Source organism: Rhineura floridana, chromosome 2 (assembly GCF_030035675.1).
Source record: "Rhineura floridana isolate rRhiFlo1 chromosome 2, rRhiFlo1.hap2, whole genome shotgun sequence".
Classification (NCBI taxonomy): Eukaryota; Metazoa; Chordata; class Lepidosauria; order Squamata; family Rhineuridae; genus Rhineura; species Rhineura floridana.
In genome coordinates this window covers 91519744-91544977 of record NC_084481.1, presented here as the reverse complement: position 1 = coordinate 91544977, position 25234 = coordinate 91519744, and the positions used below count along the sequence as shown (strand labels likewise).

General features: G+C 44.1%; 1 protein-coding gene across 3 annotated transcripts in view; it reads right to left on the bottom strand.

Moving 5' to 3' along the window:
* Nucleotides 1-3381: 3381 nt before the first annotated feature.
* SLC11A1 (solute carrier family 11 member 1) overlaps nucleotides 3382-25234 on the bottom strand; it is a 47696-nt gene continuing 25843 nt past the window's right edge. For all 3 annotated transcript variants that reach the window (XM_061609281.1, XM_061609282.1, XM_061609283.1), the window contains 12 exons: nucleotides 24518-24637; nucleotides 23205-23311; nucleotides 21679-21749; nucleotides 21409-21476; nucleotides 20488-20643; nucleotides 17526-17684; nucleotides 16036-16134; nucleotides 13274-13393; nucleotides 10262-10411; nucleotides 8453-8526; nucleotides 5947-6100; nucleotides 3382-5212 (listed from right to left, as the gene is read on the bottom strand). In XM_061609281.1, the coding sequence (XP_061465265.1) occupies nucleotides 5132-5212; nucleotides 5947-6100; nucleotides 8453-8526; nucleotides 10262-10411; nucleotides 13274-13393; nucleotides 16036-16134; nucleotides 17526-17684; nucleotides 20488-20643; nucleotides 21409-21476; nucleotides 21679-21749; nucleotides 23205-23311; nucleotides 24518-24637 (1359 nt within the window). In that variant the 3' untranslated portion in view covers nucleotides 3382-5131. The remainder of the gene's footprint in view (nucleotides 5213-5946; nucleotides 6101-8452; nucleotides 8527-10261; nucleotides 10412-13273; nucleotides 13394-16035; nucleotides 16135-17525; nucleotides 17685-20487; nucleotides 20644-21408; nucleotides 21477-21678; nucleotides 21750-23204; nucleotides 23312-24517; nucleotides 24638-25234) is intronic.

The window sequence follows — 25234 nt, the reverse complement described above, 5'->3', positions numbered from 1 at the left end:
AGACTCTTAATTGGGACGGGATCATCTCCAGAGACTGCTAATTCACTTAGACTTGAGCTGGAGTAGCTATGGTGAGGGCCAAGAGGGATTCACAAGTTGCATGTCTGGAGCACACTTAGGAATTAGCATTGTTCTTGCCAAGAAAGGCTAGGAAAGTGGCTAGAGAATGAAGATAGTCTCAGGGCCAAACGCGACTTGATATGAATTGTGTGAATGCAATTAACATGCCTTTCCCCCCCTAATTTAAACAGTAGGTGTGTTTGTGTGTGTGGAGCACCTTTGGGAGGAGGGGGTTTAAATCTTTCTCTCCAAAGGTGCCAATTGGGGCTCCCCATGAAATGCAAACTATTAATATTGGGCTCCTGCTGGGAAGAAGGGCAGGATATAAATCAAATAATAAATAAATGAATAGATAGATTGATAGATGGATGGAGCAACCCTAAAAGGTAGGGGGAAAGAATGAAGTAACAGCCAGTCTGCCACTTCAAAGCTCTGCTAGCTCACACTGGCCAGTGACTGACCTGTGTGCATGGGGGTGGGGAAACAGGTTTTCTTCATTTCAGTGATTCTTGTTTTTCTTTTAGTGTGTCCCCCCCCCCCGACCCTAATTGGTTTCAGTGTGGGGGTAATTATGTCAATTTTTGATACAGTTGATGGGCCCAACCCTGGGGCTTTTGAGCCAATGGATCCTAGGCCAACAGTGACCCACCCGTTTCAGAGTCTACCGCTGGTGGAAGCACCATTAGCAGTAGATTTACAACTGCAGAACTTTTTGCTGGCGTATTAGGAACTGCCAGGGCAGATTTCCCCCCCTCCTTCTCCCCAGTACAACGCCTTTCTACCAGTTAATGGGGCTCTTCTGTCCTATCCTAACCCATGCCAGTGAGCAGTTATGAGGATTAGGACAGCTCTGTGAAGTAGTCATCAATTTACTGTTGACTGAATATGCAGGCCTTGTAAACAGAATGCTATTTGGCCTTCAAAACCTTCTCAGATTCAAATCCCTGCCCAGTTAATGCAGTTGCGATTTCCTTAAAGACATCTGTCTGTACTTATTTAATTAACCTCTTACAAAGATAAATTTATTAACTATAAGGCACTTGGGTATACTGGAATTTTCTGCAGAATTTGTAACCGACAATGTGGGCTAGTAATCTGACTTTAATTAAAGGCTGCTTCGTCTGAATGTTTCATTTACACTAGGTGTGGGGAACTATTGGCCTGCCAGATGATGTTGAACCATAACTCCCATCAGCCCCAGCAACCATGGCCATTGGCCAGGGGTGATGGGAGTTGTAGTTCAGCAACATCTGGAAGAACAGAAGTTCCCCACACCTGATTTACATGTTTGTTTTCAGCAATCCCATTAGCACAAAATACACAATGCACCAACTATATATTTGTCATCTTTAGTTTAAAAAGAAACTGTTGTTGTTTTTCACTGAGTAGCTCCAAAAGTTAATTTTATATTAAGATGGTCATATTTATTTCCATTACGTAACTAATCAGTGAAAGAGTTAAAAAGTGAGGCAGTTAACTGAATTTAAGGCAAGATGCAATCAGATCATAAGCCCAGAGATAAAACCAGAAGGAAGGAAAACAAAGAAGTTTCCTCTCTGTATGTGATGGGGCTCTTTAGATCAGCCTTCCCCAACCTGGTGCCCTCTAGATATTTGGACTACAATTCCCATCAGTCCCAGCCAGCACAGCTGTTGGAAGAAGGCTGATATATATATATATATATATATATATATATATATATATATATATATATATATATATATATATTTACAATAATTTTTATTCAAATTTTCATAAAACATAGAAAACAAAATCATAAAACATTCAAAGACAAAAAACAAAACAAAACAAAAATGATTAAACAAAAAAAAATAAAATGTTGACTTCCCATTTGTCACATATCAAATCAGTTATAGGTCTACAATATATAACAATCCTGTCTCTTAAATCATATTATAAAATCACTTTCCTCCAGTAGTTATCTTAATTAATCATCAAATCTCATAAACATTACTTTATTCTTTCCACAAAAAGTCAAAGAGAGGTTTCAATTCTTTAAGAAATATATCTATCAATTTTTCTCCAAATAAACATGTCAATTAATCCATCTCGTTAATAATAATAATAATCTTATTGTCATAACCATAGTCCAAATAAACATTTCGATTAATCCATCTCATCAGAATCTGTTAGGTCCAATAATTTCAATAGCCATTATTCCATTATCCCTATTAGTTCCATCTTCCATCTTCAATAGTCCTGTTAAGTCCAGTAATTTCAGTGTCCAATCTTCCATTATCAGTATTCCATAATAATCTTGCTGTTGTAGCCATAGTCATATAATAAGAGTCTGATGGGAATTTCCTCTATCCCAAATATTTTCTTGCCATCCATTCTGAATAAGTTGCTGAAATACTGTTGTAAAGTCATATCTGTGTTCTTCTTTTTTACAAAATGCACTGGCTCATCTCTTAAGAGTTTTTCCATTGTCACATGGCTGCAGTTAATTCCATAGATTTTCTCTATATCAAGCTCCATCACATCATTCCAGTCCAGAAGATTATCCAAGCCATTGATAACTTTATCTCTAATATCTTCATTAATTTCTTCAGAGATAACGTTAAATTCCAAACAGTAGATTTTATTTCTAAAATCCATAAACTCCAGATCTTTTTCCAATTCCACATTTGTTCCAATCTCCAGGGCTTGTATCTTCCCTTTATTTTTTCTTTTCTCATCTCTGATCTCATTCTCCTCTCTCACAGGATCCCCTATTTCTTTAAGCTCCTGCGTCATTTTGCTCAGTTCAATTTTCAGCTCCTTACTACCCTGTCGCAGGGTTTGTTTCGTTATCTCAATCTCATCCATTATTTTCTGAAACATAATTACTTCCAGATTCTCAGCCACTTTCTTGATTGCCATTTTTAAAACCACGAAAACAAAGCAAAACAAAAATAAAGAAGAACCACTTCTTATTTCAGCAACAATTGGGTTAATATTCCAGGCTTGATGACATCACAGTATAAACAGAGCAACCTGCCTTATCTCTCTATGTTCAAGAATGCAAAACAAATTTAGTTCCCAGCATCAAAACAGTTAGTGGCGTCGTGAAGAAGCAGATTCGTCAAAATAAAATAGACCAAAAAGAGAATAGTCCCAGACAATATAATATTCCTCGGAATAGAAATCAGGAATAGAAATCCCTCTTCTGTTTATTATCTTTAGAATGCACTTCCAGGACAGCTTTTTGCGACAGAAACAGAGATAAGCTGTTAATTTCGTGAATAACAGAGAAGAGCTATATCTCACCCAGAAGTTGTCCAAAGCCGATCAATCTGACAAATCTCCTTTTGCTGCAACAATTTAAACCAAGTAAAAAAAATAATAGAAAGAAGGGTGCTTGCCTGTTAGTCCGTTCTCTCTTTAAAGAAAAGATAAACGTATCGCTTAAGCAGATAGAGCTTGTTAGGAAGTCCGTCCGGCATTGTTGGCTGGACCTTATCTCATAAATTAATGAAATCCAGTCCTCCCAACAAAAACAGGCTTTTGAGGTTGATCTCTACGTTTCTCCCTGCCCGGGAGAAATTTCATCAGTCAAAAAAAAAATGTTCTGACTGATTTATATCTGAATAAGCTTCTTTTGAGGCGGGAGCCCGTCCCAAAAGCAGGCACAAGCGAAGTCACCCTTCCCGGAAGTCGGAAGAAGGCTGATATAGATCAACCTTCCAGAGAATGACAGTTGCCTTCAAAAGGAGTCGGGAAGGTTGCCATCTGAGTAGAATCCCTCCCCCATGTACTTGGCTCTTATGCCTCTGTTAGTCAAAATCAGCAAGTAAAAGTTCTTTGAAGCACAGATATAAAATTTACCACCTGATAGTGTCTGCACATAAAGCTCTGTTAGAGGCACAGGAGCAGTAAGTATAAACGCTGGCAACTGTAGGTGCCAACATTCTACTCTCTTGCAGAAGATGATCAGATGCAAAGGAAGAAAGTGTCACCAAGACTGTTTTTGCTTGCTACAACAGACTTAACACAGCAGCCCTTTTGGAAATATCATTATGTGTTTCCCTTCCACTTGACAACCAATGATTATAAGGTGAAGAAATGCCCATTGCTGTGGTGTCAGGACACAATTAATGAAAAGTGTGCTAGAATCTTCCCTCCAAGAAGGATAAGGAGTTCCAAACCAACTATGTCAGTGGGGTAATGGAATACACTCTGGGTTTTAGTCTAAACTTTCTAGGAAAGTTTAGGCTAAGGTTTTAGCTCTTTGAAAGTCTAAACTTTTAGCTCCTTGAAAGTTTACCCTAAAACCTGGAGTGGATTCTACTGCCCCACTGACATGCAGCCACCGGCCACCACTGGTGAAGAGATAAGAAACCTCAAATCCTGCAAAGGGGGGGGAATGTGGATGTATCAAGCACTCCTTCAAAGAAAGTTGCATAGGCTACTGTGCAGGAGCACCCGTCAGGGTGGGGCAGTGCCACGGAGCCAGCTTCCTAACAGTGGCATTACTGCAGTTTACTAAGACAATGCAGGAGTGGAGTGGGATGGCAGTGAGGTTGGGGGCAGTGCGGGCACACCTGCAGAGCCTGACTTTGTCACCCCCTGGACTCCTGCACTGCCTCAGTAAGCAGCAGCGATGCCGCTACCAGGAGGCCAGCTCCGCAGCACCACCCATTCTCACTGGCTGCTCCTGCCCCTATGTGAAGCTTGGTGGTGTTGAATGGAGCACCCAGAAGAGCTTCTTAGTCACTCTTTCTTTCTAACAGAGTTTATTCCAGCTAAGATATACAGCCACTTTGTACGAAATCTGAACAATGGTCTGCCAAGTCCAGACCCAGCTGTGGAGATGACTGCCTACCGCCGTTCACAGAAGCTGAACACTCTTTGGAGGTTACCAGAGATTAATCTTGGAACCTTCTTCATGCAAAGCATTTGCTCTGCCACAGAGTGATAGCACCAATGTTTAGGTCCATTTTTTGCCCATGGAAACCAGAGGCTCTGGGACCTCTGTCTCTTGGCAGTCCTGGGGCAGCTGCTTCCTGTCTTGGATGGTGACGAGCAGGAGGATTCAACAGGCTCTGACAGACATGTGAGGAATGCTTTATCATTGCAGCCCATAACCAAATCGAGTGTGGGGTCCACGGGCCAGGGAGTAAGCTCCATGTGAGATGACACAAGTCCAGATCTAGAATGGGGATAGAGTAAGACAAGACCAGAATCAAATGAGGGGGCCTTCACAACCATGCCAGCCTTCATCTTTTCCTTCTCCTTCCTGTAATTACAACCCTCCAATCGTTCTCCCCAAGGTGCCTCAACCAGCCCCCAGGTTTCTTCATAGCTGCCACGGGACTCTTTTAAGTTATCAGGCAGTGGCCCCTCACAGTCCTTCGGGGGGGTTATTTAAGGTGCTGTCACTCCACTTCCACTTTCCTGTGGCTAATGGTCTATACCTCCATCAGGCATGTTGGTCAGTGCTATACCAATGTGGCACTTTATAAATATCAGCCTCATCTTCATAAAGCTCTTCCTTTGATTACTGTCAGGGAAAAGGGAAAAATGATATTTTCTTCTACTGTCTTCAGCTGATTGTCAGGGCTTGCAAAGCTTTATGGCTTTGCCTGCACAGTTTGATTTCAAACCACATGGGCAAAAATGGGCCACACGACTTATTGTGATATCAGCTGATTGACAGGTGGGCAGCTCCACCCTTCTGTCAAACTTGGCCCACAAGGGGGGGGAGATAAGGATCTGGCCCACTGGCTGGATCCAGTTTCCCATCTCTGAATCCAGTTTCCTGTCAAGAGCAGCCTTATAGAGAATCAGACCAATAATCTTGCCCTTGCATTATCAACCCTAATTTGGGATGAGTCTCCAAACCAGTACTATAGAAGGTGCCTGATTTATCTATGATCTTCATACCAGGTAGCTGACGAAGGCCACATAGGCAGCTAGCCCAAACGATATGACGATGTAGTATGCCAGATGGTCCAGGCTCATTATAGCTGTCACCACAAAGTAGAGGTTGATTGCACAGATCAGTCCAGTGATCAGGATCATTATAATCTTGCTAATGCTAAGGAGACCAGAGAGGGAGAGAAAGGGGTTCTTTGTTTGTTTTAAATTCAGGACCATGCAATGGCTGGTGGCTCTGATATCAGTGGGGCAGTGAATCTGCTCCAGATTTTAATCCAAACTTTCAAGGAGCTGTCCAAGTTCTGAAAGCTGGAACAACCCTGCCCATCACCTCACAGCTGATTAAATCCACATTTGCCCCAATCACTGTTTGGGGCAGATGCTCCCAAGGAACACAGGGGCAAGGATCTTGGAGTCCTCCCCCTGCTTGCCTAGGTCAGTTATAGTTTTTATTTATATACGACATTTTCCACAAATATGATGAATTCAAAGCAGTTTACAGGAGATGGACAATGGGTTGAATCCAAGTAAAAATAAATAAATAAAATCCAAGGATGTCATTGCATGAGCAGAACAACTTCTGCTCATGCAACATAATTTCCCATCCCTTTCCTCTCCCAGCACACTCTCTGCATCTCCCCAAAATCTGCTCTGGAGGGTTGGGAGAAAACACAGAGTATATTTGGAGGTACTGGGAGTGCATGGGGGGAGGGGGAGAGGAGAGAGAGTTCCACTGTGTAATCAGAAGTCTTTCCACTCACATAATGACTCGGTTGGATATAACCCTTTAAATACAACAATGGGATAACAGCCATCACATGTAATAAAAATTAGAATATCACTACAATCTAACATCGACAGCTCAGCAATGAACAGTTCATTTAAACATACCAATAGGTCAATTAACAATATCCAGTACCAGCAGCATCAACATCATATCCCCATTATATAATTTATTCATAAGCTCATACTAAGACCTAACAGTAAGACACCTAGCCTAAATCAAACCAGCAGCAAAGAGGAAACTAACAAAATTGAATTACCCTAAGCAGCACCCTCCAATCAAATAAGGCCAAGCATACTGTATCTCTGGACACCAGGGGACAGGGAACCCTGATGCTTCTGGACTACAACTCCCATCATCTCCCTGGCCATTGGCCATGCTGGCTGGGGCTGATGGACATTGGAAAACCAACAACATCTGGAGGGCCACAGGTTCCCCAATCCCTGCAGTGTACAAGCACAACTCTTTATCTCCCTGAAGCTTCTCTCCCCCAAGCACTTTGCTTTTAGTTAGGCTCGCTCTTTGTTTTGGAAGTTGGATGAGAGAAATATGACCATGGAGATAAACCATGGACAAGAAGATAGTCTGGTGTGCATATAAGCATGCATGCAAAACTCTACCTTTTGGTTTTTAAATCAACCCTCTCCTGCTTTATGTATGATTAGGACAAATCAAGGTTTATACACACAAAGATTCACCACAATCATGTAGTTTCAATCTAAACCTTGGTTTAGCTCTACTAATCGTGACAGGTCAGATTTTAGGGAAGAACAGGGGGGCTCTCAGGAGAGAAGCTCCCAGTGGCATGTGCCACTCAAAATGGTATCAAAAGGGAGGGAAATAGGTATTGCTGATGGACTGACACACACTTATGAGAGAGGACAGAGGGGTTCAAAGGGATCATCACCAGAATTTATTATTTATAAAAATGCCCAATACATGTGGAGCTAAACACTGTTAAAAAACAGAAACAACACTTCCCACACACAGGCTTCCATTTTTAAGAAACAAGCGTTATGAAGGAAAGACTGATGGGCAAGCTGAAACAGATTATAGGCATAGCTACATATTGCATTGATTATAAGCATTGGCTGTGCAAGTACAACATCTCAGAAATTGTGTCATTGTGAAGAAAAATAAAAGTTTCTATTCCTCATTTGTATGCATAAGGTTGGGAAACAGGGAGGAAGAACATACTAACCAAAAGACTTAAGTAGGACTTCTGGTGGTCAAGAAACCACGATTCCATGGTTGATGGAGCTCTCAGCCTTTTCTTAGAGGACCTAATCCCTGGGCCCCTGTCCTGATTTGTTTTGCAGGGAAATTTAGACAATGCTGGGCATTTACTGAGCATTCACTCTGTTTTGTTTTTGGAGAGGTTAGATGACACTGCATCAAAGCAAGTGTTACCTCCCTCTCCAATGCATTGTCCTGTCACTTTCCTTATCACAAAAAGTTCAAACTTTTCAGGAAGCGGGTTTGTTGCACAAGACCTCCCAATCAACTATAAATGATTGAATCCCACCTGAAAATAGTGACAGCCTGGAAGCGTTCGAAGTTTTCAGCAATATCAAAGTATGGGCAGCAGAGTGTATTACATGGACCAAGAACCTTTTTAATAAAAGGTTGCAATGGAAGCTTAAATTCCCTACACATCCTTTATTATAGAAATGACTTCTTACAAAAACAGCTTCTCTATGGAGCCTCTTATCTATGTGAGCTACTTACATCCCATTGACAAAGTCCTGCATGAGAGGCTGCATGCTGGTGAAGGTGAGAACAGGTATGACAGCAAAAGGGAGCTAGAAGTAGAAGAAAAACTGGGTTGAGTGTGCACACATATTTTAAAAGTGAACTCTGTGGCCTCTTCTCCTTTATCTTCTCTTCTTCTGTCTCAGGAGCTTTCAAACAAATGATCTTCATTCAGTGACCACTCAAATATTTACTAAGGATACTGCCTGGAAAAAATTACACTTTCTTTAGGATCAATTTAAGACAGAGCTAAACCGGACACATTTCATGTAGTATGGTGGGATTTTATTGGGTATAGCTCTGAACAGCAAATGCAGCAGGCCCTGTCATTGGTCTTTCAAGAAATCTGGGATTCATCATTTGCTTTTGGACTGTTTGTCATGCCACTTTATGTCGCCATTCATCCCTGTTTTTATTTTGCTTATTTAAGATATATGTATATATACTCTCGCCATCCATTTAATAATTCCAGTGCTTTCCAACCCATAGTAGCGCTGTTAAAATTAGCCCTGCCCTAGAAACCTGAAGGCATTTTGCTTATCCCCTAGGATGCTTCTGCATCCATAGAAGCTACTCTAGCAGGTCAGTATTAAATCACAGATTTCCAGAATGATGGAGTTGGAGAGGGTCTCGTAGGTCATTTAGTCCAATCTCCTGCTCAATACAGAAAACCCAGAACTAGAGCATCTCCAACACATGGCTACCCAGCCTTGAAGACCTCCAACAAGTGAGAACTCCTCCCCCTGACAGATACAGGTAATTGGTTTCATTGTTGAACTGCTCTGACCACTAAGAAGTTTCTCATAAAGTTCAATCAAAACCTACCCTTCTGTAACTTTAACCCCATTAGATATCTAGTGTTGGCCTCCAGAGCAGCAGAAAACAAGTCTTTGCCCCCTTCTGTGTGACAGCCTGGAACAGTCAACAAGGAGGGGGTTGTGTTAAGGACCTGGTCTCCCAGCAGCAGGGTCTCTGCTGCATGATGGGATGGTGACAGGACGGGGCAGGGTGGCGGTAAGGTCAGGGCAGTACATCCCTGTACTGTCCCAGTATGCAGCAGCAATACTGCTGCTGGGAGGCTAGGTCTGCAGCAGCACCCCTCCCCGCTGGCTGCTCCTGATGACAACTCTTCAGGTATTTTAAGAGACGTTCTGGAATCAACCTCTTGGGAAGTGCTCCCATCCCCCCAATCACCCTCTGTTAGATAAACAGGGAGTTTTATTGTTGCTAGTTTTTTGGCAAGTCTTAGTTAAAAGAAATAAATTTGTTTCAATGCATTTATGGCAAATGAGCAAAGTCCAGATTTCCTTTGGACCAGGTGGAAATCCCATGTAGCTCCCTGATCAGCAGAATTAAAAGGAAGTCCTGCTCTTCCATCAGGCTCCCTGGAGGAGAGGAGTAACAGGAAATGCTCCTTGAGGAAAAGGACAAGATGGCATCTTCCCAAGTTCAATATACAGAAGCCAGCCAGACTGGCGTTTGAATTATACTTCAAAGCTAGTGATGGGACAGTGTCCTTCATGACACCCAAGGGCAGCAGGCTAGCTGAGAAGGCACAGAGTGCCATGTGGCACTCCCGGTTTCATCTTCTTCATACCTCACTGCCATTCCCTAGCTTCAGGCACCTGAGACGCCTGCCTCTCTCTGCCTAATGGTAGTTCTGGCCTTGGTCAGGAAGAGGGATGGGGAATGCACATGGGATTCTCCATTATGCCTGGTCATGTATCCTACAGTCAGATGAACCCTGCATGTAGAGGGGGGCAGTGGGTGGGTGGGCATCCTTACCAGGATACTCTGCAGCACATTGAGAATGTCATTCAGGCCTGTCAAAGCTTCTACATTTCTGAAAGTAGCAACAAGGACTGTGGGAAGGATGGCGAAGGCACGAGTGAAGACCACACGGGCAAAGCGAGACCAGCGTAGCTTTAAGAAGCCCTGAGATGGAACAAGAAAGCAGTTACTAGTTTACAGACGTCAATTCAACCTCCTCCCCCCACTGAAACATAAGCTCCAAATTCATCAAGGTACCCTCCTCTCTGGAAAACCCCACCTGTTACATTCTTCCCCCTCTCCTGTCCCCCAGTAGTATGAAGGGACCATGGATGGAAGAGGAGCCACAGGTGTTCAGCAGGAACTACAGTGGTGTTGGAAGAGGCTGACACCTAGTGGAAAATGTAAGTGACTGTACAAAGGGGAAGAGGTGAAATGTCTCCTGTGGAAGTAACAAAGGGGCTGGCTAGGAAGGGGAGACTTGGAAGAGCAAAAAAGACGACTGGTTGAGAGCAGGGATGGTTGAGAATTTTCAGTTCGCATTTCAAACTGAATTTATCAAATTTGCACTTTCCGAAACAATATGAGAACCAGCCATCCTTCAAAATTCACACTTACTCAAATTTTGAGATGCAGTTTGCCAACCAATGTTTACAAAAATGTGCATATTAGAGGAAAGTGTGCATAAAAATGAATGCAGAGTGAAAATAACACAAAAATGCATTATATGATGAGAAATGGCTTACAAAACTGTGTACATTAGTCAAAACTGTATACAAAAAGGTGTTTATTAGGAGACATTCACACTAAAATGATGGAGAATTTTCATAAGGTTTTTTTTTTAAAAAAACTGCAAATTGCTGCAGAAATGTGGAGAACTGAATTTAAGATTAGAAAACTGAGAAACTGAGAGAACTCAAATTAACAAATCTTTCCATCCCTAATTGAGAGTGAAGGAAACAGACACAGACTTACAAAAGAATCACTCACTTATGCTGTAATAAATTTGTTAGGCATAAAGACACAGAACTGTTGTTTTCACCACGTCTCAAATAATTATGCTAAAATAGTAGTCTTCAACCTTTTCAAACTCAAAATCCACCTTTAACCTAAACATCCTTAATTTTATTACCACATATTTTAAAAGTACTGGTGCTGCTGCTTTTGTAACAACCCACCTTAGGTAAGGCTATGAAACAGCTGTGCATGGGGGATGGGGGGACTAGATCCAACTGGATCAAGCCCACAGTTGTGGATCACTTTGTCAGGTGGGTGGAGCTGCCTACCTGTCAATCACCTGATATCATCTGATTTCAGGTGATTCAAAGTTCAAGCCACAGGAACAGGCAGAAGCTGATCTTCAATCTCTTCCTGAGCTTATTTAACATTGCTCAGTCTCTCCTCAGTCCTTCCATCATCTGTAAATGGAGGAGTCACCTCCAAACACAGAGGAACATAATGAAAGGGGTATTTCCAGCTTCTCTACCACCCCTTGCCTTTGGAAGCCTTATAAGAAGGTGCTGCAGGACTGGGATTTTGAGTAACGTCATAGGAGGGGTGTTTCTAGAAGCAAAGTGGAACTGTTGAATTCCCTTCTTATTTGTGCTATTGCTAGAAAGTGTGATGTTGCCTGACCAGAAATGTAATGTTGTTCTGTTCATAGTATTGAAATGTTGTTTTTGTTTGCTGTTATATTTGCTATTATGTTACCATTTTATTATTTTTGTTGTTATGAAATTGTTTTTGCAATTTTTGATTTTGAGATTATTTCTGTTCACCTTGTTGTGGCACCCACCACAAAGGTCATAGTGAATGTGTGCTGAGCTTCAAGTGGCCATGCTCAGAGCAGGCATGCCACCCTAAGTGATGTGGAGAGAACATAGCAGGAGATACACATAGAAAAAGTAAACTACGCGGCAACTCCACTTGTAGTTTATAACTGAAGGGGATAGTACTAGGAGCCACCTGTCTGGAAGCAGCCTCAGTCTGATCCAGCAGACGTCTTCTTAAGGGTAGACTTGTGGTTAGAGTAGCTGGCCACTAGATGTCAGCATTAAAATGGGAGAAAACAGGTCATTCAACTTGTTTAGCTTTGAAATGGTAATTCATCTGGGCTTTCTTGAATACAGGATCAGAAAAAGCCAAAAGTGATCATCAGTTATGGGTCAAAACTTCACTGCCCAGGCAGAGGATCTTGATCCTTCACAATAACTGCTTACTTTCCAATGCACACGGATATAGGCAAACAAAACTGACAGGCCATGGTTGTTATTAGTGGTGTGGAAAAATTACTCTGTACGTTCACAGAGAAGCCTCTTCTTTATTATTACTCCTAATTTTCTTAGACTAAAGAGTGGCATTGTACATCTGGTCTGTGGCCAACATAAAGGCTCTAGGTCTGGCGGTTTTATCTCCGCTAACCCTCCCAGGCCAGATTTGACAGTTCGGCAGAGCCGCCCATGTGTCAATCACCCAACATAACATTGACATCAGGTGATGACCATCAGGACTTCAAAGCACTATGCAAGGTTTGCAAAGAGCCCTGTGCGGTGCTTTGAAGCACCGCTGATCAGCTGGGGCTTCAAATCTCCACCTATCAGCTAATTCCTACCAAGCTGTCTGCTATTGATTCAGAGGCATACTGTGTATTGTAACGTTTAACTAGTATAATATTTAACCAAACAAGAGTACAAAGTTAGAATGGTGTCATTAGTCATTTTTGGTAAGAAAAGGAGGAGAAAGCCAAGATTGTTTAAAATGCTTATAATACTGCTTTAAAAGTATAGTGGCTTTACACTGCTTCCTGTGGCCCCTGGCCCTGAGCTGTCCAAATGCTGGCTGTAGGATTGTATACAAGTAACTACAACAATAAATAAAGAATAACAACTATTGCTTTTTGTTTTTGAGCAACACATAGCACAGTCATGACTTCAGGCTTGTCTGCAAGATTCAGGATTAAACAGACAGGGCAATTTGTCCTCTCCTTCAGCCCTCCAGCATACAGCAGAACCCCAAGCAGTTTCTTACCTCCATAACAAACTGTCCTGCATATGTCCCCGTCATGGTAGAACTTTGGCCTGCAGCAAGGATCCCAATGGCCCAAATGTAGAGAGCAACAGCCCCAAAGTAGCACCCTAGGATGAGTCCCTGGCCAGGAAAAGATAGAAACAAATGGTTACACAGGTAACTAAGCCAAAGGTGGCCATGTGCCCTACTTCACATAGGAGAGTCCTCTGTTTTGAAGGGCAGCTAGAGGGCAGTCCTTTATTTGAAGGAGTTCTCTATTTGAAGGGCTGTCTAATCCAAGTCCAGTTTAAAAGTATAGGGCCCTAAAGAAGGGAGAGCAGGAGGGGGATTGAAGCTGCCCATCAACGGTTTGCAGCACCTGGACAGCAGACTGAGCATACACACGGGGCACCTGGCCACAATCTTCCCCACCAGGGTGAGACCACATCACATTTCTATTTAAATGATAATATTATTTCTAAATTTGAATCTAGCATACGCTCATTTTATGCAAATCAATGTCCTTTTTTTGGGGGGGGTGATGCACTTCCTCTTTTTTGGAGGGATGGAATGAACTGAGCTAAGCAAGGATATTCCCAAAAGCTGTGCTGCCCACGGTGTCAACAGTGGCCACAGAGGCTCCAAAACCTACTCCCTAGGCTTTTTGTATTTTCACACAGAAATAAGCAGCATCATGTTTCTATATTGTTGTTGTTATGAGCCTTCAAGTCGACTACGACTTATGGTGACCCTATGAATCAGCGACCTCCAAGAGCATCTGTCATGGACCACACTGTTCAGATCTTGTAAGTTCAGGTCTGTGGCTTCCTTTATGGAATCAATCCATCTCTTGTTTGGATGTTTCTATATTAATTTATGTGTAATCTAATTTTTATGCAACTTTTTGCACCCACACAGGGCCTCTGAGACAACTCACTTCCACAAGTAAAAACCTCATACGTAAAACAAAAACAGAAAGCTAAAAACGACAGCCTACTAATACATAATTCAGAGGAGAAGGATCAGAGAGGGGCATTAAATTAAATCAACCCAAAGGCTTAGAGGTCTTAACAAGACACCACAAAGCCAACAAAGATGGGGACAACTGGGTCTTCTGAGGTCGGAAGCTCCAGATCTTGCAGTTCTGTCTCTTAGTACCTCCTCCTAAAACAAGTTATTCCTTCCTGTTTTCCTGTTGAGAGCCAGCCTGATGCAGTCGATAGAGAGTATTGAATTAGAACACTTCAGTCTGCCAGGCCTAATTTGGCCCACCAGGCTTCCAGATTTGGCCCACAGGACCATTTTGGTCAAGCCATGCCCATCTGGCCTACACCTGATGTCATGTGATGCCAGGTGTAGGCTAGGTAAGAACATAGTTCAGCCAAAATGGCTGGTCGGCAGTGTCTGGAAAGTCCTATGCAAAGCCTTATCTTGCACAGTGCTTTGAAAGGGGCTTCTGAAGCTGATTGTTGGGTCTTCAGAAGCCCCTTTCAAGGGGCTAACTTACACAGCATTTGACAGGGTAAAAAAGGTCACACGTGTTACTTGACCTGCAAGGGGTGGGGGCCAGATCCAATTCCTCACCTCTGGAGGCCAGGCTTCAAATCCCAGCTCTGTCACTATCTCTCAGCCCCATCTACCTCACAGGGTTGTTATGAGGTCAAGATGTAGAGGGGGAGAATCATGAATGCCACCTTGAGCTCCTTGGATGAAAGGTGTGTTATAAATGTAATCAATAAATAAAATACCCCCCCCATTTGCAAAATGCGTTTGAGGGCTGCCACCCTCCTCTTAACAGCGCCTCCTGTTGTTGCTTTGGGTAATGTGATGCATGAACAAGCAAACATTTCACTTGGCATTCAAAAAGTCAGTGAATCCTTAGGTCTTTTGTTTATGCTTACAGTAGGGCCCTGCTTTCTGACGTTCCGCTTTCCGGTGTTCCACTGATGAGGCGGCTTTCAATCAGGGGAAATTCCCCGTTTTAAAGCTGATTTTGCCGTTTTGCGGCATTTTGCGGCATTTTCACAGCATTTTTGCGCGATGCGACCCATTAAAGTCAATGGGTTCCGCTTTACGGCGGGGGCCTGGTCCCTAAACCGTTGTATAAGCGGGGCCCTACTGCATTTATTTGAAATATTTTTCTAATTTCTGTCTCAACATATCCAGATGATGTTGAGGACACCGTGTATGTGTGCGTGCGTGCGTGCGTGCGTGCGTGAGAGAGAGAGAGAGAGAGAGAGAGAGAGAGAGAGAGAGAGAGAAAGAGAGAGAATGAATTTTAAAATGTTCAGGTGCAGTATTGCAACTTTATTGAGTAAAAAACATTTCAGTTGTTTAAAAGGTGATTGGGCTATAGAACCACAAAGGAGGCAGGGCTGTAGTGACAAGGATGTATGGTCTGGAAAAGTCCCACAGGCAGCCCTTATAGGTAATTAATACATTATCTGCCTTAGCAGCTGCTTCTGCAGGAGTTTGTACAGTACAAGGGGGAAAGCAGCAATCTTAGGAACACAGGAAGCTGCCGTATACCAAGTCAGACCATTGGCCCGTCTAGCTCATTATCATTGACACTGACTGACAGTGTCTTTCTAGGGTTCCAGACAGGGTTCTCTCCCAGCCCTACCTGGAGATGCCAGGGACTGAACCTGGAACCTGCATGCAAAGTAGATGCTCTGCCCCTGAGCTACAGTCCCTTCCCACCTGAGGATTGTCTACAACTAGACTGGCTTTACACCAACAGTGATGGTGCTGGGAAAATTGGCACCATTCTGCTGGAAACTTACCCCCTGGAAGATGTCCACGGAGACAGTTTCATTATTGTCAGGAAACTTGGGGAAAATGCTGCTGTTGGAGAAAATGCTGGCGTTGGCACAGATGTTATGCTGGAACACATGGGCAAAAGAAAATAAAAATAATTTTAAAAGAGCATCCATCAGGAACTCAGGAAGGCCTTATCCCTTGCACTTGAAAGCTGGGGTAAAATACCCCACACATCTAGCTAGAAACAAGCCTGCAAGGTAGGATGCCTCAGGGTACAGCTATGATGAAATACTGCTTAAACAGGTGACCATTTTGAACCTGCCCTCCTTTCATCCAACACAATTGCCCTCTTTTGTGAACAAATGTGCTGCCACAGAGCAGATGACAACTCAGAGACACACACTCTGTGGCTCTTAACTCTGGAAGAAAAATCCCAACTGGTTCATAGCTAACATTTCTAATCCTAACTCCATTTATCTGGGATTAAGCTCCACTGAACACAATGACATTTACATGGTTCATACTGTGCTATAATTAAAGGACAGCTTCTCATTGCACCTTGTTACCCTAGTCCAGGAGTGGAGAACTGGCTCTGGCAAATAGGCTATATCCCAAATTCCTCCACCCTCTGTGGGCTAATTATGATAGGAGGGCACTCCTGCCCATCTGTCAATCACCTGATATCATAAGTTAAAATGAGGTTGCTGTAACCACCAATGAGCTATTGGTGGTTACAGCAACCTCCTTTGAAGACGTGATTTCAGCATCTATCAGCTGATTGGCACTGGGAGCTTGCCTTCAAAGGGTCTTGTTGTAACCACCAACCAGCTGATTGGCCCTTACAGGAGTCCTTTTGAAGTTTATTTGGAGAAAGCAGTTTGGATTCAATTTGCTTTCTCCAAACCAAGCATTTTCCTGTCCGCAGATGGGGGGGAAAAGCTGCATTTGGAGTCTAAGCAGAGTATTTTTTCCTCTGCAGTGGAAGCATTTTGGATTCAAACCACTTGGAGTCCAAATTGGGCAAATTCCCAATAGGAAAAGCCCTAGTGCAGCTGATACCAGCAGGTCTTCATGACAGCATCAATCAGCCCCTCTTGCAAAGGAACAGTCAAGAACTCACTTTAAGCCCCCAATCGTTCCTGTGTAGCTGCACCCAGACCTACCCCTCACCTGTTATCAAGTGGGTGTGGTTTGGGCAGAATGGCCTTGTGGGCCAAAGTGGGAGTCATGCTGAGCCTAATTAGGCTGACGGGCCAGAGGTTCCGCAGTCTGTCCCTATTTCTCTGATTTCCAATAAAGCATAGTACTATCAATAGTAAGAAAGCCAGCCCTGTCCTCCTCAGAAGGTTGAGGGGTTGAGATGTACAAAGAGGAAGAGGCTGGCCAATTTCTTTCTTTCTTTCCAATAAAGTAGTAAAAAAAGGTGAAGAAATGTTAGAGGTGGAACTACTGGACCTTGTGCAAACCAGTCTCAAGTGAGCAGACCGTGCGGGGGCAATGGCATGTCACTCACCACTTCCTTGTTTGTTTGATGATAAAAGGCCTGTCCAAACACAGCCATAACAAAGAGGTTTATGAGAAAGGAGACAAAGAGTGCGATGGTCGACTCAACCAGGAAGTACATGTTGGCCTCTTTCACTGCCTTCTTGTCAGTGCGATCAACATCTCGGGTCTGTGGGGAAAGGATATGGTGTCATACAGCTCTGGCTGTCACACAGGGCAGTTCCTTCCCTCCCAAAAAAGGCACTGGAAGCAGAGAACATTATGGTGAGGGCTGCTGTTGTGGGTACATGGATGGCTTTGTCTGCAGTTCCTGTCATGTGACCTCAGTCCATGGATTTGAAAAGGAGAAGCAGGGAAAGCCTTCCCTTCTGAGATTGCCTTTCCCATTCCAGAGTTATGGACTGACTGAAAAGGCCCTCATTTGGACAACATTCAAGTCCTCCTTCCAGTGAAGGTAAGGCACTTTCCAAACAGCGGTTAGCTTGCTCCCCTTAAATCTGGGCGGATATTTATTTCAGCACAGAAGAAAAGAAATGAACAACCTCCAAAAGTATTTTTTTAATTAAAAACCTAATTCAGGGTGGAACTACATGTTACAAAGCAAGCACAGGATTCCAATCTCACGTTTAGGAATATAGGTAGTAGGACTATGCATTAGGCTGAGGCATGAGCCAAATCAGGCCTATGCAGAGACATTTGGGCCTTGGTCAAGTCAGGCTGAGATAGCCCCAGATCTCTATGGGTTGGGTTGGGCAGTCCAGAGTGATCTGGGGCTATCAGGGGGCAGGGAGTCGGGCAGGAAGAAGGAGGTTGGGTGTGAAAGGCACTTCTTTGCGCAAGAAGGTAGGTGCCTTTCCTGCCTGACCTCTCCTTCTTCCTGCCAAGCCTCCCCAAACCCTGCACGGTATCCAAGTCCCTTTGATGTGCAGCTTTCCTGCATGCACAGAAACCGCTCACAAAGAAGCAGGACCCGGCAAGGTGGAAACTTCCTGCTGATCAGCTGGTAAGCAGGAGGATTCATCCTGGTGGTGCTGGTCACTGCTCTCAAGGGGGGGAGGAGACACAGCATCTCCTTCTTTCCCTGCCACCCTCTCAACCATATTTTTAAACTCTATTTTAAGTTAAAACAGGATTTTCAAAAACCCATAGCCCCACCCCCTGAATGACTTCAGGGATGGATCTGGGGTAGGGCGGATGGTCCTCTGGTTGGGTGGATTTGCCCTCCTTGGGGCCTACAGATCAGGGCCATAGGGCAGATCAGGAGGGCTGTGCATCGCTCTAATAGGATGCTGCCTTATACCAAGTCAGACTATTGGTCCATTAGGTCAGTAATGTCTACACTGATTGACAGCGGCTATCAGGGTATCAAACAGGAGTCTCTCCCAGCCCTACCTGGAAATGCCAGGGATTGAACCTGAGACTTCTGCATGCAAGGCAGATGCTCTACCACTGAATTATGGCCCTTCCCTCATAATGCAACTGTGTGTCCTGCCCAGAGCCCGAGAATGAGACGGAGGCAAGGCTTGGTTCAATTCACGTTTTATTAGCGTGATGGTTACATCCAGAGCAGTGCGCTTCATAAACCTGTCTACTCTAGCTCACTACTTTCCCTAGCTAAGCTACCTAAACAGTCTCTGCAGCGTGTGGGGAGAGTTGAATCACCAGTAGAGCCTGGGCGGACACCTGCTTAAGTAGGGAAGGTCTTCGCCTGTAAACGACGGCTCCTCCGAAGTTCCACCCTCTCAAAGTCCCTTTTCTTGCACCGTCTCGTGCAGGGTGAGGGGGCGAGCCTCCGACGGCCCATCTGACAGTGGGGTTTCGCTAGGTGATGGCTCGGCTTCAGGGAGTGGGAAGCTGGTTGGCGGGGAAGCGTTTGAAATGCCAGGTGGGGATTCCTGTGGGGGCGTGGTTGGCATGCACGTGGGGTTGCTTCCCAATGGCTCAGGCGGGGGGCTCGCAGGCAGAGTGGGAACTGCCTCAATGGGGGGGCTGGCAGATGGAGTCTGCAGGCTGACTGCGCTCTCCCTTCCTTTAATGCTCCCAGGGACCTCGTCCTCATCTGACTCCTCTCCTTGAGCTAGCTCCTAATGCGCCTGGGGCGCAACACTATGTGGGGCATTGCGGGGGGGAATCAGCAGGGCTGAGGGGTGTTCTTTCATTTTTCTCCCTCTCTTTCCAATGCAAGATCTAGATACAGTTCAAACTCTTCTCTCCAGTGCTTCCCTGTCTGGGCTACATCAGATGCAGTGTGATCCAGTGGTGCTGAGAGGTTTCAGGCCTCGCTCCAACCTGCGAGTGTCCTTACTGCTTTATTTGTTGCTGCCACACTGATTCAGCCAGGTTCTGCTTTCAAACCGCTGCCACCATGTTACAAGTGGTGTGTGCAAACACTTAGGACGATGTCCTTTATTAAACAAATGGACTTGAAGCTCCGCACCCTATGTATCTCTTTTGTATTGTCTCTGTGCTGTTTGTCAAGTCATGTTATCCCAGTCTGTGCCTTGGCTCTGTGTGCCATGGAGTTACTCTGTCTGTTTGCCACCCCAACTCTCCTACCTAGTTCCATATACGTTAAAGAGGCGTGGAATCCTTCCTCCTGCCAGCTGATTCTCCCCTGCAAATGCTCCTCTCTGGCTTTTAATTTTAGTCATTTCCCTCAGCAAGGCTCCCAAAGTGAAATACAGAAGGGTCGGTGGATGGGACAGCCTCAAGGGGGGTGTTGCAAGGAAGAATGGGTGAACATGGAAGGGATTAACCATCCTGCCCTCTCTCTTGCCAGTTCTTCTCTGCAAGCATTCCCTCTCCCTGCATTTGCGATCATCGTGGGTTTGGGAGTACATGTGTGTTAGATGAGGGAGAGCTCAGTGACTGAGCACATGCCTCTTTCCTTAATGACTTGGGAGACAGCTTTCAAGACAGCAAAGGTGCCTTCTTACCCATGACTGGAGGTTTCCCCCCTGCCAGACACTGACCTTGACAAGGGAAGAGTGCAGGTAGATATTATGGGGCATGATGATGGCTCCGACGAGACCCACAGCCTGTAGAAGTTCCTTATGTCCACAACCCTTGCAATAGGGGACAAACATCCCCCTCAGCACATTTGCCTGATTAGGGTGCACGACCACATACTGCAGGAGGAAAAAGGATGAAAGGGTTAGGCCAGTCTAAAGGCAGGCAGCCTGCGAAGGGGCAAGATACCAACCCTCCCGGTTGTAATTAGGGCGGATGAATCTGTCCATTTCAGCTTCTCATTTTCCCATCTTAAATTCAATTTGCTATACTTTTGCATCAGTTTCCTTTTAAAAGAAAAGTGATCATGAAAATTTGTCAGCATTTTAGTATGTACTTCCCCTGATAGATACATTTTTGCGTGAAATTTTGCCCAATATAATATTTTTAAATCTTATTTTCACAAATATATGCATTTTTATGCACACTTTCCTCTAATATATGCATTTTGGCAAATAATTTTTGGTTGGAGAACTGCATTGCAAAATTAGCAGAAGTGCAAATTTCAAAGGACAGGTGCATTTCAGACTGCATATTGTTTCAGGAAGCATGGATTAGGTAGGATTGCATTACAATGTAAACCAAACCAAATTTTATCTTTATTTGCAATGGGGTTAGATCCCCTTCTGTACTCCATCTTGTGATTCTTGCACGTTTAAAACAGCAGCCACTTAAGTAAGGGGCGGGGCGGGGCTGGGATTCTGGAATAGGAGAATGCAGAACTAAGAAGGAAGAGACAGGAAGAACCAGGGTGAAGAGGAGATGGGGAAAAGATGAGATAGGTGCTGGAGTTTGAGGAATACCCATGGGATGGGGAGAGGAATAGGGTGCTAGATGGGCGACGGCATTATGTGTAGTGGAGGCTGGGGGATGTGTGGGTTTACCTCATAGCCAAACGTCAGTGCCATAATTGTGATGAGGAGACCAAAAAAGGCTTCCAGTTTCCTGAGACCTGAGGAGGAACAGACAAGACCACAGCTAGCTCATTGCAGGAAGTGCTGGGATTTCAAGCATTACTGTTTAACTAGAGTGCTATTTGTCATGCAATAAAAACATTTCCTCAGGAAATCACCTTGCATTCATAACCTTTGAACACCACCTCACTACTAGCTGACTCTGTCACCCATTCAGCTTTTCCCGTACCAAATACATACCATATTTATCTAAGAAGAGGAAGAAGAAAGTATCCACAATTGTGATCAAGACTCCACCCCACAAAGGGATACTGCAAAGGGAAATCACAGAGGTTACCATCTTGATAATGGAAGTGGGGGTTATACTCTGCCCCATCCCCCCACCCTAAACACTGGTAGCTTCTCAGGACACAATAAACATTTGGCATTTTGCTGCCATAAAGAATATCTGGGTCTGATATTGTCTGTAAATCCAGGAGACGTGTGTTTTTCTGCCTGACCTGGGTTGCCAATTCTTCTCTCACACAGGGCTCCTGTAACTGTTAATAGTTCAAAACAGGTATAAATCTAATTGGTATGCATCTGTCAAAAGATTTTGCTGTGCCAGAAAAGAGGTGGCAACCTTTCCAAGAGACTGAAGAAAAACTGCTAGGTTTGCAGTAGTTAGTACACATTTAAAGGGATTATAGGAAGTCATGTTATCCTGAACCCAGATCCATTTAGTTCTGTATTGTACACATGAATGAATGAATGAATGAATGAATGAATGAAACTTTATTTTTACCCCGCCCTTTTTCCAAACTGGAACTCAGGGCGGCTTACAAATAAAACTACATGTAGTTAAAAACATAGAAAAACATACAATTAAAATACAATTAAACAATGCACAACCTTAAAACCTTAAAAGGCACTTAAAAATCTAAAAACAATTTAAAATAATACAAATAATAATATAAAACAATAAAACAAGCCTTGTAAAGCCCAATCCTAAACACCTTCTATCCCAAAAGCCTGTCGGAATAAAAAAGTCTTTACTTGCCGACGGAAGGATGGCAAGGAGGGGGCCATTCGTGCCTCCCTAGGAAGGGAGTTCCAGAACCTAGGAGCAGCCACTGAGAAGGCCCTATCTCACGTCCCCACATCAGCCTTCCCCAACCTGTTGCTCTCCCTGACATTTTGGACAGCAACTCCCATCATTCCTGAGCATTGGACATAGTGTCTGGGGTTGATGGGATTTGTCATCCAAAACATTTGGATGTGTTGGGAAAGGCTGGCCTAAGCTGGCTGCCATTGCTCTTCAGCGTTTCAAATAGGGGACTGAACCTGGGACTTTTCCATGAAAAGCATGAGCTCTACCACAAAGCTGTGACCTTCCCCCAAGGATGATCTCTTACTCTAGGCACCACAGCTTTGCAGCAGCATCCCTTATTTGATTTCATAATTCGGCTTTAGCCACTAAGAGGGATGTGATCATGCAGCTCATAATCAGTCTAGGACAGAGGAAGTAGGAGTGGTAATATCTTATCCAGATCAGTTTATGAGGGGGGTTATTCACTAAAGAAGGGGAAAATTATGCCAGACCTAAAAAGACTAAGAGAAAAGGTGAAGTTGCTATCGTTGTCTGTTATTTCAGTCTAAGGAGACTTAATTGCTTAATCCAGCGCAATGTGGCTAGGGTGTCAGAATGGTCAGCAATGTCTTTGAGACCTGCTAATTCTTTTGCCCTCATCCCACATCTTGTGGCCACAGAAGAATGGGGATCTTACCGTCCGGCTGACAGAAGGTTGAAGGCAATTGCTGTGCCAATCACTTCCTGCATGTCGGAGCCAATGATGGCAATTTCTATCATGATCCAGAGCAACACACGTGGGACCTGCACCAAACAGAACAGGAGCCATGTCCGTAATAAGCCAATCAGATGCACCGACAGAAGGTGGTCCCCCAAAATCTCTCTATGCCCAGTGTTGAGTAGCATTTTCCTTCCCCTTCAGTAATGAACGTGACTTCAGAATATTCACACATGCATGGACACCCCTCTATGTCCCACCACTTGATTGCTCAGCACTTCAGTGCAGGGATGCAGAACCTGTGACTCTCCAGATATTGCTGATATTGAAAGATTCAGGACGAACAAAAGAAAGCCCACACTGCGTAAACGATAGAATTTGCTGCCCCAAGAGGCAGTGTTGGCCACCAACTTGGATGGCTTTAAAAGAGGATTAGACAAATTCATGGAGGATAAGGCTATCAATGACTACCAGCCACAATTGCTAGGTTCTATCCCCACTGTTGGATGCAGTATGCCTCTGAATACCAGTTGCTAGGAACCACAAGTGGGGAGAGCACTGTTCAACTCAGGTCTATCTTGAGGGCTTCCCACAGGCATCAGGCTGGCTACTGTAAGAACTAAACATGTGAACTCGTTCCATTGAAATACACTATGTCTGAGATGGTGTCAGCTAAACTCTGCTTGTGACATTTGATCTACGATGGCAGAGTTATTTATTTGCTCTATCATATATAATGTGGATTAGTTGTGTTCTTACGAAGTTTGTATTTTTCTGGACACAGGCATTACTGGAGAGGCAGCCAACATGTTACCGGTGGTTCAGGTAACTCTTTCACTGATAATTCATTGTGCATTAAGATCTGCAGGAGAGACCTGTCTTGTGTTTCTGCCAGTGGAGCAAGCTTATTGTCAAATTTGGCCCACCAGAGTCAGGAAGATTAAGATCTGACCCACTGGCCAGAAAAGATTACTTAGCCCTGCTGTATAGATTGGGTGGAATGGTGACAGCTGACGCTAACTGGTAATAGTGGTAAATACGGTGGCCAGTTATGCATTGCCAAAAAAGAAAGTTTGCATTACTAAAAAAGAGCACACAAATTTGCATAAAATGTGCATATGGTGATGTATATGTATAGATGGACATTTAGAAATTATTACTATAATTTAACTAGAAATACAATACATCCTGCCACAGTTGGGAAGACACCAGGCAACTCGCGTGCCTGCTCCATCTGCGGACAAGGTGCTGCTAACTGTTGACGCGCCACTTCAAGGCTTCTGCTTACTCACCTTGGGGTAGTAGAAATGGCATATCTCTCCCAAGTCTTTGCCCGTTACTACCCCAAGCCGGATGGCCAGTCTTTGGCAGAGCAAACCCAGGACTGTGGCCCAGAGCAGGACCCAGAGAAGCTGTGCAGGGAGCAAAGGCACATGGTCATTAGGCATTGGGGGACTTCTGCAACAACACAGTACAAGACAAACCTCAAAGCTTTTGATTAGCTGCAGTGTACAGTGAGGGAATCTCAGATGTAAGTGGGCTATGCAGCATGGCTGGCTGTCTACATAGGTGCCTACTCCACCTAGTCCTACCGAATCAAGAGGAAGAGCAACACAATTTGTAGCACTGCAAGTGTGCACCCATCTTTTTTCCTTCTGTCTGGAATACAATTAATAAAAAATATTTTTGAAAAATAAAAGTATTCACTTGGGGCCACTACATGATTGGGGAGCTAAAGATGTCATGAATCAAAGCAGGTTTCCCTGCAGTCAAAGTGTGTAGAAGGAGATGCCCTGTCAGGACATACGAAGGTGCCACATACTGAGTCAGACCATCGGTCCCATCTACCTTAGTAGTGTCTACTCTGACTGGCAGCACCTCTCCAAGGTTTTCCCTGCCCTATCTGGAGACACCAGGGATTGAACCTGAGACCTTCTGCATGCTCTGTCACTGAGGTGCTCTATCACTGAGCTACAGTCCTTCCCTGTAAACATTCTACTAGGAAAACA